General features: G+C 31.9%; 1 protein-coding gene across 1 annotated transcript in view; it reads right to left on the bottom strand.

The window, feature by feature from the left end:
* Positions 1–910: 910 nt before the first annotated feature.
* The window catches only part of LOC134701386 (protein phosphatase 1 regulatory subunit 21-like), a 40,255-nt gene continuing 24,857 nt past the window's right edge, over positions 911–16,308 (bottom strand). The window contains exons 18-21 of the mRNA XM_063562536.1: positions 7,463–7,609; positions 6,596–6,694; positions 5,966–6,100; positions 911–3,198 (exon numbers count right to left, since the gene is read on the bottom strand). Coding sequence (XP_063418606.1) covers positions 3,175–3,198; positions 5,966–6,100; positions 6,596–6,694; positions 7,463–7,609 — 405 coding nt within the window. The 3' untranslated portion in view covers positions 911–3,174. The remainder of the gene's footprint in view (positions 3,199–5,965; positions 6,101–6,595; positions 6,695–7,462; positions 7,610–16,308) is intronic.

Raw genomic sequence — 16,308 nt, 5'->3', positions numbered from 1 at the left:
TATGGTCCAAAGGACTAAGGTTTAAACAATTACAGGTAACCATACAGTCTTCAACAATGAGCAAACCCCCTATATACCATACAGTGTAAAGCCAGAACTACCATGAAAAAATGTAAAACAATTGAAAAAAGATGGCCAACAGCTTGAAAATGAAGAAAATACCAATATGGCAGACAGCAACCACTGACAGCTACTGGATTACAGGTTCCTGGCGTAAGATAGGCAAAGTCTAATCCAGTTTCGCACAATTTTTTGGAAATTTGAATCCTCAATGCTCTTCAACTTTTGACTTGTTTGGCTTTATAAATATTTTGATATGAGCGTCACTGATGAGTCTTATGTAAACAAACATGCGTCTGGCGTACTAAATTATAATCATGGTACCTTTGATAACTATTTAGACCTTTTTAATGACTTGGATACTAATGAAACTTGGTATTATTTTCCCCACTGTCAAAGGGTGCATTATAAATAAGATTGAAACTTCTTTCTGCAAGAACAATGGACAGCAATGTAAGATTTATCATAGGGATGACACGGGAGGATGGCAAAGATCATTGTTGTAATTTTTCAAGTTTTATCAGGAATATAAAGTGGCTTTCTTTAACACATATGTTTTGCTCATAGCTGAGGGCCATACATGTATGTAGATTGTAAATATACTAATTCTGGACCTTCAGTATTTGCCATTTTGGTAGATAGTTGTCCAACTGGTAAATAGACCAACATTTAGTTATTAGCAAATATCCAAGATGTAATGACCAATTTTAACAGCATAAAACTTGGTATCTCACCTCAGTCATTGCTCTGGTTTTCGGTGAGGTCTGATGAAAAAGTAAACTAGTTTAATAAATTTTTGAAAATTTATTTCAAATATGACATAAACAAATAAAATCAATTACATATCACAACATACAATTTAATTGCACTATTCTTGCACAAAATTTCTACTCTTACTTTTATATATATATCTAGTAAATTTGTAGAAGGGAGCTACACAGATACATAGTCAAACACAGATACATAACCAAATCATTTCTTAAAATATTTAAAACGCATTTTGATTATTCTGAGGTATTAAGTGCCTTGTTGTATAGCAAACAACAATTCCCCTTACAAAATCTGATCTCACACTATTGCAGAAAAAATCAAAAGAATTTGTTTTGGTTTACCTTAAACATTAAAGATCAAATCAATTAATTTAATTTAAAAACAAAGAAAATGTTAAAAGCACCAAATAATGCCATTAAATGTGTATCATTTACATCATGTAGTAATTCTATCTTGTTTAATTTTTCAAAAGGTACCTTTATTCAAAAACGTTAGACAGAAACCAATTAATTCAATGCTTTTCAAGCAACATAAAGTTTTTCCTGATATTTAAAGACAACTCACAGATCCAGTAATTCAAAGAGTGCCTGATACCTAATATAAAAAAAATAATAAAAAATTATAAATTGAATGATCATTCACTTCCCTATTTATATTATCATATTGCACAAAATGTTAAAATGCATATTTATTGTATATATCTATTATTAAATGTTTAATGCCATTTACTTGATATGTTATCATAAATCTCTTTTATTGGCAACCATTTTAATGATGGACAATTAATAAATGTTGCAATCCGGGAATTGTCTCCCCTTCTTTTTGGGGGGTAAATAATCAATATATCTAAGCAATAAAGATTTGCATGATGGTCTGCATTATGATAAAAACCTAATACCTACATACAGAATGGAACTTAATCTTACAGAGATAGTTATATTAATGACGATAACAAGCAAATATGAATGATAAAAATATAATATATCTTTTTGTCACAGAAAGTTAAAAAAAAAATTAAGTCCACCATTATATTTCTGGTGATCCAGATGAATGATTAGAATTCTGCAAAAGACATTTTCATTTGATCAATATTAAATGAATCAAATGGAATTTAAAATTTTCTTGAGGGTCTTAGGAATGCAGAAGAGATTGAGCATTGAACGGAACTCTGAGTAAATTTAAGCCATGAATTAAGAAAAAGACCTACAAAGCAATCTAAAATTGTAATCATGAAAATCAATTACTGTAATTTCAAAAATTATTGCAAGGTTTTTATTATTTTGGAAAATGAGACAGTGTTGTAAACTCATGAATTCAAACTCGCATTTTGAAATACTTTATATGAATTTAAACAGGAATTTTCTTAATATTGTAAGTCTAAAATGACAAAATCACAATAACAAATGCACACAAAAATTTCTGAAATTACAGAAATGATTTTTTTTACAATCAATTGCATTCATAAAGCTATTGTATCTATGATGAGTTTATTTGGACTAGGTCTTTTATGGAATATTATAAGTATATAAATTTCATTTTCAAATCATTACATGTGTAAAGACTAATTGTCCTTATATAATATCAAATATTGTTGTGCAGTTAGGCAAGATATATATAAAGTTTGTGGAGATTATGTATATATAATTAATATGATATTTACAGGAAATTTTTGTTACAATTCTCCCTGGTGCACACTCCCCCATACAATATAAACACGGAAATATCACATCTTAAAATATATTTATGTATACTGAAGTTGATGATTTTCTCTATTACTTCTTCAGAGAAAACGCTGTAGTAAATTCCACTTTTTGGGAAAATATTTTTAAACAAGCTAGTTGTTGCATGAAAATAAAAATTTGTATTTTGAATTTAGATAGTACATTGTATAATGGAAATTTCCCTGCAGATTTTCGTGGAGAAATAATTGATACCACAATTTTTTTTTATTAAGAAGCTACAATTTTTCCTTAATCAAAGATAATTGGTACCACAGAAAAATACATGAATCCAAGGTATTTTTTGGAAGAAAAGTTTCAAGCTAACAATTTGCCAAAAGTTGAAGTGTCATTGCATCAAAGTTGTAAATGTGTAGCTGTTTACTAGTTACAAATTAATTGTTTTTCAACAGTTTTTGTTTATTAAACATAAATATTGCTTCTTGTATACCATAACTGCTCAGAATATCATAACTTTAAACTTCCATAATTGCTGTACTTTCAGTAAATAGTGAGCAGTCCATCACAGTAGACACAACAATTGAGGCAGAACAATGAAGTTTCTGTTTTTTATCACCAGTATCAAATCAAAATTCAACTTTAAACACTAATGTCTTTGTAACTGTTATCTTCTGAACTTTTTACCACTCTGAAATACAAAAGAAAACCAAGTTTAACTATAAGCTATGGCTCACGAAAGGTACCCTCAATAATTTGACAGAAGGTTGTTGAGTTGTGATGTAAAAATGCCTCACACAGTCACACAGTACAGCATGAGCACATTGAGCTTGGTTCAAAATATCGAGAAGCCTTGAAGATTCTCATAAAAATGTGTTGCAAATTTCATTCTGGTACATGGCCATTCTGTGTAAGAATATATAAGTGTTTGTTTAACAGGATGTTTATTAGGGATGAACATGTGATTCTTGAACAAGTGACCATAATTTGTGTACTAGATGTACTGAGGGAAACACAAACAGATGTACATAAGTATACCATGCCCTTTGGAGCAGGGCATTACCATGCCCTTTGGAGCAGGGCATAATAAAGATAATTAAGTGAAATATTTGTAACCATTGTTGTCTAGAAGTATTCTGACACCATACAAACAATTTAATGTAAACTTTAGTATGGCGTTCATTATCACTGAACTAGAATGTATTTGTTTAGGGGGCCAGCTGGAGGACGCCTCGGGGTGCCTGAATTTCTTGCTACATTTAAGACCTGTTGGTGACCTTCTACCTTTATTTTTTCTATGGTCGGATTGGTGTCTCTTTGACACATTTCCATTCTCAATTTTGTTTGTAGTCTTTGTAACCCATGACTATATCAGAATGGACTACTTTTTAAACCACCTACTGGTAGACTAAATATGTTTCAAATAAGGAGATGAAAACACTGATAGGGCACTGTTTAGCTTTCTACAATGAGCTCAGTAAATTTTGAAAATAAATGTGAACATAATTAAATAGGTAGACAATATGAAGGGAACAAAACAAACTAGATACCATTGAGATGGGAGCCATTTCTGTGGGCCCCGCTGTCAATAACGTGGGGTACACCCTCTGGTGTTGGTTAATAACATTTAGATAACATTTTTGTTCGCTTTGGGGATTCCGTATATCGTCAGATTATCGGAATTCCAATGGGGACTAACTGTGCACCACTTATTGCGGACCTCTTTTTGTATTGTTATGAGTTACAATTTATGACAAAAATAAGCAAAGACCCATCAAAACAACATCTGATAAACAAATTTAATAATACTTTTAGATATTTGGATGATATTTTGGCTCTCAATAATGACGACTTCAGTATGTATATTAATGAAATTTATCCTGCTGAACTTACTTTAAATAAAGCTAATACTAATAATGACCACTGCCCTTTCCTCGATCTTGATATCTATATCACTAACGGAAAGCTGAATACTAAAATTTATGATAAAAGGGATGATTTTTCATTTCCTATCGTTAATTATCCGTTTTTAGATGGTGACGTTCCCTTGTCACCATCTTACGGTGTTTATATATCTCAACTTGTACGATTCGCTCGTGTTTGTAACAATGTTTTAGATTTTAACGAGAGAAATTTATGTATTACTGAAAAATTATTACACCAGGGTTTTCGATATCACAAACTAGTCAAAACTTTTACTAAATTTTATCATCGGTATAAAGACATCATTCGTAAATATAGCTCAACATGCAGACTTTTTATACGTTCAGGTATTTCACATCCAAATTTTTATGGAAATATTCTTTATAAAGCACAAAGGTGTCAGTGTTCACCTCAGAAACTTACAAAAACCTTTAAATAGACTGATTAAGAAGGGATATAATTACGATACTGTTGTCAAGTCATTAAAGATTGCATATTTTGGCGTTATTATTGAGTCACTGATAAGGTCTTTGCGTCGGAACTAAAGACATTTATTCTAAAAACAGTTGTTGGCATGACACTGGTTATGTTCTTCTCATATATGTTATGATGGTATGATACTAAACCCCTAACAGGAAGGATTGTGCCTGATGTTCATATGATGAAATCATAATCTTTCAGTCAGTTTAATTGAAGTCTGGAGCTGTCATGTCAGTTAACTGCTAGTAGTCTGTTGTTATTTATGTATTATTGTCATTTTGTTTATTTTCTTTAGTTACATCTTCTGACATCAGACTCGGACTTCTCTTGAACTGAATTTTAATGTGCGTATTGTTATGCGTTTATTTTTCTACATTGGTTAGAGGTATAGGGGGAGGGTTGAGATCTCACAAACATGTTTAACCCCGCCACATTTTTGCGCCTGTCCCAAGTCAGGAGCCTCTGGCATTTGTTAGTCTTGTATTATTTTTATATTAGTTTCTTGTGTACAATTTGGAAATTAGTATGGCGTTCATTATCACTGAACTAGTATATATTTGTTTAGGGGCCAGCTGAAGGACGGGTGTGGGAATATCTCGCTACATTGAAGACCTGTTGGTGACCTTCTGCTGTTGTTTTTTATTTGGTCGGGTTGTTGTCTCTTTGACACATTCCCCATTTCCATTTTTAATTTTAATAAACATGTTAAGTATTATGTATAAAATCATAACGGTTATCTAGATGTGGAGCGGACACGATCTTCACCACAGGACACAGGGTTGTCAACTGAAACCAAAGTTTTTGACCTTGACCTTTGACCAAGGAAGTTGTATATACATCATTACACACCCTCTGGTGTTGGTTAAAATGGATGTCAAGTATAAACTTTGAAATCATAACGGTTCTCAAGATATAGAGCGGACACAAAGTTAAAATGTTACTGACGGAAAGACGGACAGATGGACAGACAGACGGACGAACGGACAGACTGATCACTATAGGGCGACCCTTCTTAAGGCGGAGCCCTAATAATATATATATATATGTATACACACCTTGGAAGATGCTTGTGCTCTTAGTTCATCAATTTCATCTTTTTGTTGTGTTAGTTTTTCGTTCAGTCCTGCTAAATGTTCACTCATCATACTTAACTGTCCTTCATAACTCTTAGTAGTCGTCTGATATTCATCCTGTAGAATAATAAATAAATTTGCATTATTTGGGAATATTTACATCCTAAGTCAGGTGGTGATTATAAGGGTATTGTAAAATTGGGACAATTAAAAACAAATAAAAGATAAACAAGAATGTGTCCATAGTACAGGGATGCCCCACCAGGAATATCATTTTCTATGTTCAGTGGACCATGAAAATGGGATAGATTTTTTAATTTGGCATTAAAATTAGATTATATCATAGAGAACATGTGTACTAAGTTTCATGTTGATAAGACTTCATCAAAAACAAAAACTTTAACCTGAAGCAGTACAGACGGATGAATGGACGAACGAATGAACAGATGGACACACTGACGCACAGACCAGAAAAACATAACGCCTATAAATGGGGCATAGAAACAAACAAATGATAGATGATGGACACACTAATGGGTTTAGCTTGCATGGCCTTTGACCAGGTGAGCTAAAACATGAAATATTTGAGGTTCTTTTTTTTAACTAACTTACTTTGAGTTGAGCCAGACTTTGTGCTGTATCTTTAAGTTCATCCTCAGCTCTATACTTGGTTTTATCTGATATCTGTAACTGTTTGTGTAAGGCTCTTACCTGCAAAAAAAGAAAATTAAATCGTAAAGTCAAAAATCAGTTTGTAAAATATTAAGTCAACCTATAAAAACGCAGATTCATGTGATGACGAAAGTGACAAAATTTCCCATGATTTACTATTTTGCATAAATCTGTTCAATTTTTTTACGCTTACCTGATCGTTGTCCCTTCCTATACAATTTTAAGGAATGCTTACAAGTTCATTTAAATATAATTTCATGATTTTATCAAAGTCTGCATAGAGGCCTATAGAAAATTTGTTATTCATTGAATATTTTTATTTTTGTGGTTCACCAGTACCTAAGAAATCCACGAAAATTGGTATCCACCAAATAATAATGAATCCACAGTATTCTTATCATACCAGTCTTTGTAATTCATACTTTAATCATAACAACCCTAGATTTCATCTTAATAGTCTATGGTATTGAAGATTTAAAATGCACACACCTTATTGTTATTTTTCCGCCATTACTGGATATCACACAGGTTCCCGTTAAATTTTGACATAATAAAACAAAATATCTGACGCCACAATGGAAAAGTGATTGTTGTATGCATCAAAAGTTCAAGTGGCTGGGTCAGCCAGAATTAGCAATAAGGTGTAATGCTTCACAGTCTTTTGTTATTCTTAATCTTATTAACAGATTTATTTTACAAATTAGTAAAACAGTTCTTACCGGTATATTCTGTGTCATTTTGGTCTCTAGTGGACAGTTGCATCATTTGCAATCATACCACATCTTCTTTTCTTTACTTATAACTTACCTCAGAGTGAAAGCTAACAGATTTGCTATCTGCTTCCTGTAGCTGCAATGTCAGTTCATTTATACGATGTGTAAAATGGTTTTTAATCAGACTTTCCCTAGTGTCAGCGTCTGTTCCTGGTGAGGATATAGCTTCTAGTTTACCAATCTGTTAAAAAATATAACACTGTTTTAATTAGATTTGAACTACCATGAATTTAATTATAAAAATGGAAACAACTTTTGGTGAATTTAAAAAAAATCAAAAATTTTGATGAAATTCTAGATATAAATTTTCAAACGATAACTATGCTCTGCACATGTACACAGAACCAAAGTGAGGTTGGAATGACCATGCAGATGTTAAATCTGAAAGGGGCACCAGGGGGTCATAACAGCTATAAACTATAATTATATACATAATTGCCACTTGTGCTGATCATAATTTTATTGCATTTATTTATAAACTAGAGAACTCTAGTTGTTCCAAATAATGTGGTGCATTAATACCAGTAGAACAAAGACGGCAAAAGCAGTTCATTTGTTCTCTCATATTAATGCACCACCAAAATGTAACAGATTAATTATCAGTTGAGAGGATTTTTTGTATGAAATTTCCAAGATGGTTGACCAAGTATCGAATAAATCTAAACTTTCAAACTAATGACCAAAGCATAGCAATACAATTATATATTAAATATTTGTTTTATCAATTTTGATATAATTACTGTCCTAAAAAAAGGCATATAGATAAAAATTGATTAAATCTAATTTGTTTTACAAAATAAAAATAGCATACATCTAAGGGGAAGCAAATCTTGTAAAACTAACTTCAATGTTTCTTTAATTAGATGTAGGAAGATGTTAGGTGAGTGCCAATGAGACAACTCTCCATCCAAATAACACTTTTAAAAAAAAAATTGCAGTCATATAAAAGGTAAACCATTATAGGTCAATGTACGGCCTTCAACACATCATTATTGTTCAGAAGTGTTAAAAAGGTCATGTGAATAGTAGCAGATCAAGAACTTTTTCAGAAGTGGGGGCCCTCTGACTGCTTAAGAAAGGGGGGGCCCCTCCCGTCATGCTTCAGTTGTTTCCTATTCATAATCAATCAAGTTTTCAAAGAAAAGCATGGGGTGTTGGTTCCTCATGCTGGTCATTTAGTTGTTGCAATAATTTTCAATAAAACTAGAGGAATCTAGTTGTACCAAATAATGTGGTGCATTAATACCAGCAGAGACTGCAGTAGCAATACTATGGTATCTGATATTACTGCACCACCATACACTCATGAACCTTTCATTTGAAGAGTCTGAGTGGATTTTTTTAATGAAATTTTTAAGAAGATTAACCAAGAATGAAATAAATCTAAACTTTCAAACCAATGATCAAAGGATAGAAATACAATTATTATTATTTTATTCTTCTTTTTATCTTGAGATGATTTCTGTCCACATCAAATGCATATTTAAATAAATATTGATTAAATCTAATCTGTTTACCAAAATGAAAATTGCTCCAATCTAAGGGGAAGCAAGTCTAGTAAAACTTAATTACTTAAATGTGTTTTTATCATCATTATTATTCTGAAGTGTTTAAGGATTATGTCTCTCATATTTGGCAATTTGATGACTGATAGATATAGGATCATTGCATGCAGTGCACACATTTATTTCTTAAAAAAAGTTTGGTTAAAACAAATAAAAATATGGACCAAATCAGGTACACCTTTTAGGGTGCGCTTGACTTTAGTAACTTAGCACAAGGTATTTTAAAATTTACAGGTTGGTTAGAACATTCTGTAGAAAAAGAACACTAGCATATCATAGAAAAGTAAGTGATTAATCTATGTTTTAGATTTTATAACGAAAATCTCTGTATTAAAGACTGTGGATTTTCTATAAAAATCTTAGTTTATTTGTCACAAAGTACTCTTTTTCTAGTAAATGAAATGAAACAGTAAATAATGATGCTTTCCATCAAGGTATAGGTACAAAATGGTCTAACTCTATTATTCATTATATCTGTAGTTTTAAGACAATTGAAGTTTGAAAAATTCATACAAAATGGCTATGATGGGGTCATAAACCTTAAAAGGTCATGTGGCTTACTGTCTTGAAATGCTAATAATAAATTGAGGATGGGAATGGGGAATCAAAGAGACAACAACCCGAATATTTATAACAGACAACAGCAGAAGATCACCAATAGGTCTTCAATGCAGCGAGAAATTCCCGCATCCTGGGTCGTCCTTCAGCTGTCCCCTAAATAATGTAGACTTGTTAAAATGCATCTCAACAACTCTGTTCTTGTGTAGTATATTAGAATATTGAATATTTCCACGAAAACTGGCTTATCGTGGACCTAGTGCCTTGTGTCTTGTCTGTGATTGCTGTTGTTAGTGTAAAAGTATCATGTTGACTAAAAAAAGTGAGTTATTAATCAAAATAATACAGAATTTATTTAATCCAAAACTGTCTGTAAATGTTTTAACTGTTTTATAAAAAAATAGTCCATTATTCAGAAAAAAATTAAAATGATAAAAATATACTTTCAAAAGTTTGCTTCAGATAAAAAACCTTGTCAGTGTTATAAAATCCCATGAAATTTTGACCAAGTAATTGCATGATGTGTAACAAACTTTAACAAATTCTGAGGTCCCAAAATTCGAAGAAAGGATTCCACGGATCCCGAAAGGGTCAATCCCAAAATCTCCAGCTATAAAAAAACACCCAATCCCGTAGTCCCGATAAAGGTCCTATCCCCCTCCATAAAAGTTTGACGAAGTAATGGATGTCTAAAATAAACTTTACCACAGACTGAGCATTATATGTTGATGCCAATGACGTTGCCAAGGACCAAATTTAGGATTGCTATGTCTTACTTTTGTGACATATTATCTTCAGGCTCCACAAAAAGAGCATGTATTAACTAGCCAGCCAACAATTTCTACAAGTGATCAAGTTCTCTGGCCGGTTTTATTAAAAAAACAAACATTTTCTTTAACATCCACACTTGGGCTCATCAATTTATAGATGCTTTAGTTTTAAAACTAGAGAACTCTAGACATACCAAATAATGTGGTGCAATAATACCAGCACAGTAAACTGTTAAGTCAGCTTTGGTACTGTAGCGAACGTTGGCTGTATCCTGCCAGCACTTTGTTGTTCTCTAATATTATCGCACCACCTAACACTAGTGAGAAAACCCAACAAAGAATAGATTTTCTTTAAATGAATTTTTTAAGATGGTTATACCATGTATTAAATGAATTTTAACTTTCAAACTATATACCTCACCTTTTTATTAAAATTGTTTTTAATTTCGTTTTATTTATTGTAAGACAATATCATATCTTATAATAATCCACAAAAGCCAATATTATCTTAATCTAATCCATTAAAAAAAATATAAATAGCATATATCTAAGGGGAAGCAATCTAGTAAAACAAAATAACTATCATTATTATTATTTAAGAAAGAATTGATGCAAGCTATACTTTATTGTAGTTTTAACATGGGTAGGCATTATATTCGTGATTATTTTTTCCAGAGAAATACTGATACAATAAACTAGTAGCTTGCATCAATTATATCGATTCTGATTAGGACAATTAGGGTAACCTATAAGGCAGTTGTTTACTGTAATAGGAACAGCTCTTCCATGAACCTCCCTTTTTTTTTGGAGAACCAGCAAATGCCTGGCAATGTGATTTTTCAGAGGGAGGAGTTTGAACAGCTAGCATGAGCGGTTGTCGTATCTAGGTCAAATATGTCAATTTCCAAATGCAACACATTAAAGTCATAACGAAACATGTGCATTATTTAAGAGTTTGAAAGTGTTTTAAATTAATGAAAAATATAAAATGCATGACAATTTGATAAAATTCTTTATTCTGCAGTAGTCAATTTATGCATGTGCAAACAAATTTTATTGGATTAAGAACTTGGCTATTTTCACAAAGCCAAAGAAGCATGTCATATTAATATCTGAAGTATTAAAAAGATCATGTCACCAAATGTCCAGAGGTGGATTTAGCGGGGAGACACAGGGGCCCCCCTTTCTCTGTGAACCAATTTGTTTGATTATATAGGGAATCACTAAAGTGTGACTGGGCAGTCAGTTGGCCCCAACCTAAGAAAATTTCTGGATTCGCCACTGATGTCTTGAACTGTTGATGTATTAAATGTATCCCAACAACTCTGTTCTTGTGTGGTACATGTTACCACCGATAAGAATATCTAATGTTAAAAATTAATTCATTAGGGGTTCAGTGAACCCGGGCCCCAGTGTCTTGCCTGTGATTGCTGCTGTCAGTGTCAAGAATATTGACTTAAAAAATTAGTCTATTTATGAGTTAAGTACAGAATTTAAACTTTTTTATTCAGATGCTATTTATTTGTCTTGATGATCAGCTTCTGTCCAAGTTGCATAACCAGCCATGAAGGTTAACAAATTTATCAAGTAACAAAATTTAATCCTAAAAGTTTTAAAGTTAAGTCCATCTATCAGAAAATATCAAAAACTGAAAAAAAAATATATTCCTTCTATTCATCATAAAAAAGCTTCTGCCAAAGTTTCATAAAATTATAAGAAAATTTTTTTTTGATTACTTTTTAAAACTAGAAAACTCTAGTTATACCAAATAATGTGGTGCAATAATACCAGAACTGAGTTTTCTAAATTTATTTAGTTTCAACCAGTAGCGAACCATTGCTGCAACCAGCAAGACTTGTTCTCTGTTATTATTGCACCACCATACACCGGTGAGTACTTGAAGTTAGGGAGCTAATTTATTTAAATAAAATTTCAAGATTGTCATCGTAAGTATTCAATAAAATTTAAACTGGCAATTTATACCCCCTAATCTATAATTAAAATGGTATGTTTACTTTTATTCTATTTATCTTAAGACAATTTCAAATCTTATAAAAATTCACAAAAACCAATATTATCTCAATCTTACTTATTTTAAAAATAAAAAAATAGCATATATTTAAGGGGAAGCAAATCTTGTAAAAGTAAATTACATTTTTGTGAGGTTATCATTATTATTATTCTGAGGTGTTAAAAAGTTCATTTGATTTTGTCTTGAAAGGTGAATGTAAGTTTTTTATCCTAACCACTCAGTTCTTGTGTGGTATATTGTAAGAGGGTGGTAAAGGGTTATTTTCGTGCAACGTGATTGCCGTTTTTTATTTGACGTTCAATCGTGCAAGACAGATGCATATTTCAATGTGTTCTGCTTATTTAGTTTTACGTGCATCATGATTTTTAAAGACTTGTTTTGTGTGCTCGTTTTTTTTTCAAATAAAATTCAAACACTTGGCAGGGATCGTCAAGAGATACTTTGTTAAAAGCTGTAAACCAATTACATCATAAATGTGTATACTGAATCGGGAGTATCAAGTAAAACTAAGAGTTAATATATACAAGAAGACAGTGACTCAGTCACAAAAGGTTCACATAAAAGTATTTATTTTTCATGCAACCTTAATTATAGTCCAAATAATTATGACGTCTTGAAAGGCTATTATATTTTTTTTCTTTGACGCCTTACATCAACGTCGAAGTAAGGCGTCAAAGAAAAAAAATATAATAGCCTTTCAAGACGTCATAATTATTTGGACTACCTTAATTACAGAAATTATTTCACGTTCAGCGTGAAATTATGTTTCATTTCACGTTTTTTTCGTGCAAGCAGCCCCCCTTTACCACCCTCTTATAATAATGAATTTTTCTGACAATAAGAATATCTTGTGTTAAAAATTTATTCATTAGGGGTTCTGTGGACTCTGGGTCAGATCCTAGCTGTGTCTTGCCTGGGATTGCTACTGTCAATGATGACCGAAAAAGGGAAAAAGGGACTTATTTATCAGCAAATACAGAACTCAAACTTTTTCTTCAGATGCTATTTCTTATAATTAGTGTCAAAGATCAGCTTCTGTGCAAGTTTCAAAACAACCCATGAAAGTTAACTAGTTGATCAGTTAAACAAACTTTCAACCAAATTTAAAAAAGTTGTGGTATGATTGCCAATGAAACAACTCCCTGCAGGAGACCAAAATGACACAGAAGTTAACAACTATAGGTCATTGTACTGCCTTCAACAATGAGCAAAGGCCATACAGCATAGTCAGCTATAAAAGGCCCAAAATAACAATGTAAAACAATTCAAACAAGAAAACTAACGGCCCTTTGCTTTCTGTTAAATTCCATGATTTTCGAGTTTTTGTATACTATGAACATAAAGGTTGCAGTCTTGTAATTGACTGCTCCATAGGCTTACATGCTAAACAGCTGATCTTTGAAAATAAAAAAATAAAAAATGCTACATAGAAAAAAAAATTCATGTTCATATCATGTATGTACTAATGTGAAATTGTGATTTAATCGAAAAAAAGAGGGTGTTGCCACGAAGAATAAAAAGTTACGCAATCCTGAAGTCAAAACATTTTTTTTCTACTTTCTGTTTGCTATTTTTACTAGGCCGCACCACTTCCAGTAAACATGATATCCTTCCACTTTCCTGGATTGAGATCCCCAAAAGATGCAAGGTTTTTTTTAAAGTCTATATATATGTTTCAATTCAGGATAAACCTATAATCAAACAGAAAAAATTGAGTTCAGAAAAAAATTCAGAAAAAAAATGCACTATTTTGTTTCCCTCCATGTTTTGACATGCACCGGAAATTGGAGTTGTAATACAAGACTGGTACCTAAAGGGTATTTGCTATTAACTACTAATTCCAAGTTTTTTCTCCAAGAGGATCACTGCTTTACTATATAGCGAGTGTCTTTTATAGAATTATAATCATAGTTTAATTGTCCTGTCCCCGAGTAATTATGAATAAGTTTAAAATCAGAAGTCTTGGGTAAAACTTAAAAGTCGGTGTGATGATTGAAACAAAATCCAGACATCTCTTTCTTTGTTTTTTCTCCCAAAATAATTCAAACTAAATAATCCTAAGAATGGGTGACAAATGCGACTGTACATTGTACCTGTAGAACACAGAGGCATTTTGATAAATTTATTGGGGATGGAAGAGAAGCATCACACAATATGAGGTCTTTTTGTTTAATAGTATAGTATAGTTTATTAAACTAGAATATTCTAGTTTATCCAAATAATGTGGTACTATATTACCAGCACAGAGGCTGTTTAAAGAACAATGTTCACTGCTAATATCACACCACCTTACAGTACTGAGTGTTAAGTACAAAAAGTTGATTTTCTTTTTAATGAAATTTTCAAGATGGTTATACCAAGTATTGAATAAATCTAAACTTTCAAACTAATGACCAAAGCGTAGCAATACAATTATATATTTCATATTTTTTATCAGTCTTAAGATGATTTCTGTCCTAAATAAATATATGTATAAGTAAATATTGATTAAATCTAATTTGTTTTACAAAATAAAAATAGCATCTATCTAAGGGGAAGCAAATCTTGTAAAACTAAATTACTTTTCTGTGTTTATCATCATTATTATTCTGAAGTGTAAAAAAAGTAATGTGACTTGTCTTGAAATATGAATGTTAGTTATGTATACTAACAAGTTACAACTCTGTTCTGGTGTGGTATTTAAGAATAATGAATATTTCCATCAATATGAATAACTTATGATAAAAATGCATAAGGGGTATCTTGGAGCCCAGTGTGTCTTGCAGTTGTCAGTGTAAAAGAATTATGTTGATCTAAAAAAGTTATTCCATGTATGCCTTCATGTAATTTTGATAGTAAAATATATGCAAAACATTCAGTCATTTATTTTGTTATATTGAATATATTATGTATAGAGAAGGTTAACTTTCTGGTAATGAGACACGTCACGGCCTGGCAATGCTCACATTAATCTGTACCGATACAGGCTCCCAATGCTTCCTTTATACCCCTTAACTCATGGTGGTGATCCTTAAAAAGGATGCTTATACGGAGACAAGAAGAAGTATGAGTAAAATACAGAGTTCAATCTTTTTCTTGAAAAAAAAAAATCTTCATATGCTATTTTTTTTGTCTTTATGATCAGCTTCTGTCCAAGTTTTTTAACAACCCATGAAAGTAAACTTTTCTATCAAGTAAACATAATTTAATCCCAATCTGTCTGTAAATTTTTCAACTGTTTTAAAATTAAATCCATCTATCAGAAATATTAAAAATGGAAAAAATAATTTTCAAAAGTTTGCTGGAGACATACTATGGATTATAAAAAAGCTTCTGCCAAAGTTTCATAGAGGATTTGATAGTGTAATTGATGTGTAACAAACTCAAATCTGGAACTATTTCTCCTTGTTAACTGTGAAAGTCCATTCATCAGTGAAATATGGAAAAGTTAAAACAAATATTTTTAAAATTTTAATCTGTATACAGTATCAATTTCAAATGTAGAGAGTCTTATAACAACAACACTTTAGGGACTGCTGCAGAAATTGTTATTGTATTGATTTCAATAACCAGTTTCTGGCCATGTTGGTTTGACTTAGTTACACGGCCCCAGCTTGTCTGGCAAAACAGCCGTTGGACAGTAATCTTGGACTAAAATGACAACCAGAGCCGGCCACCCCCCACCCCCTTTTTTGGGAAAAAATTTGTTGATTATATAAGGAATCACTGAAGCGTGACAGGAGTGGGCCCCCTCTTAGGCAGTCAGTGGGCCTCCACAAATGAAATTTCTGGATCCGTCACCGTTGACAACAACTTCCATAATTGTCAGAGCTGGTCAATTTTAAGAAAGATTAACTTTTTAAAACTAGAGAACTCTAGTTATACCAAATAATGTGGTGCGATAATACCAGCACATTGTACTAAAACTATTCGTTTTGTCATGTAGGCGGACCATAGCTGTATCTCAGCAAGTTTT

Source organism: Mytilus trossulus, unplaced genomic scaffold, assembly GCF_036588685.1.
Source record: "Mytilus trossulus isolate FHL-02 unplaced genomic scaffold, PNRI_Mtr1.1.1.hap1 h1tg000244l__unscaffolded, whole genome shotgun sequence".
NCBI classification, from domain to species: domain Eukaryota; kingdom Metazoa; phylum Mollusca; class Bivalvia; order Mytilida; family Mytilidae; genus Mytilus; species Mytilus trossulus.
Note: the sequence above shows the minus strand (reverse complement) of the source record. Positions and strands in the feature narration are given on the sequence as shown.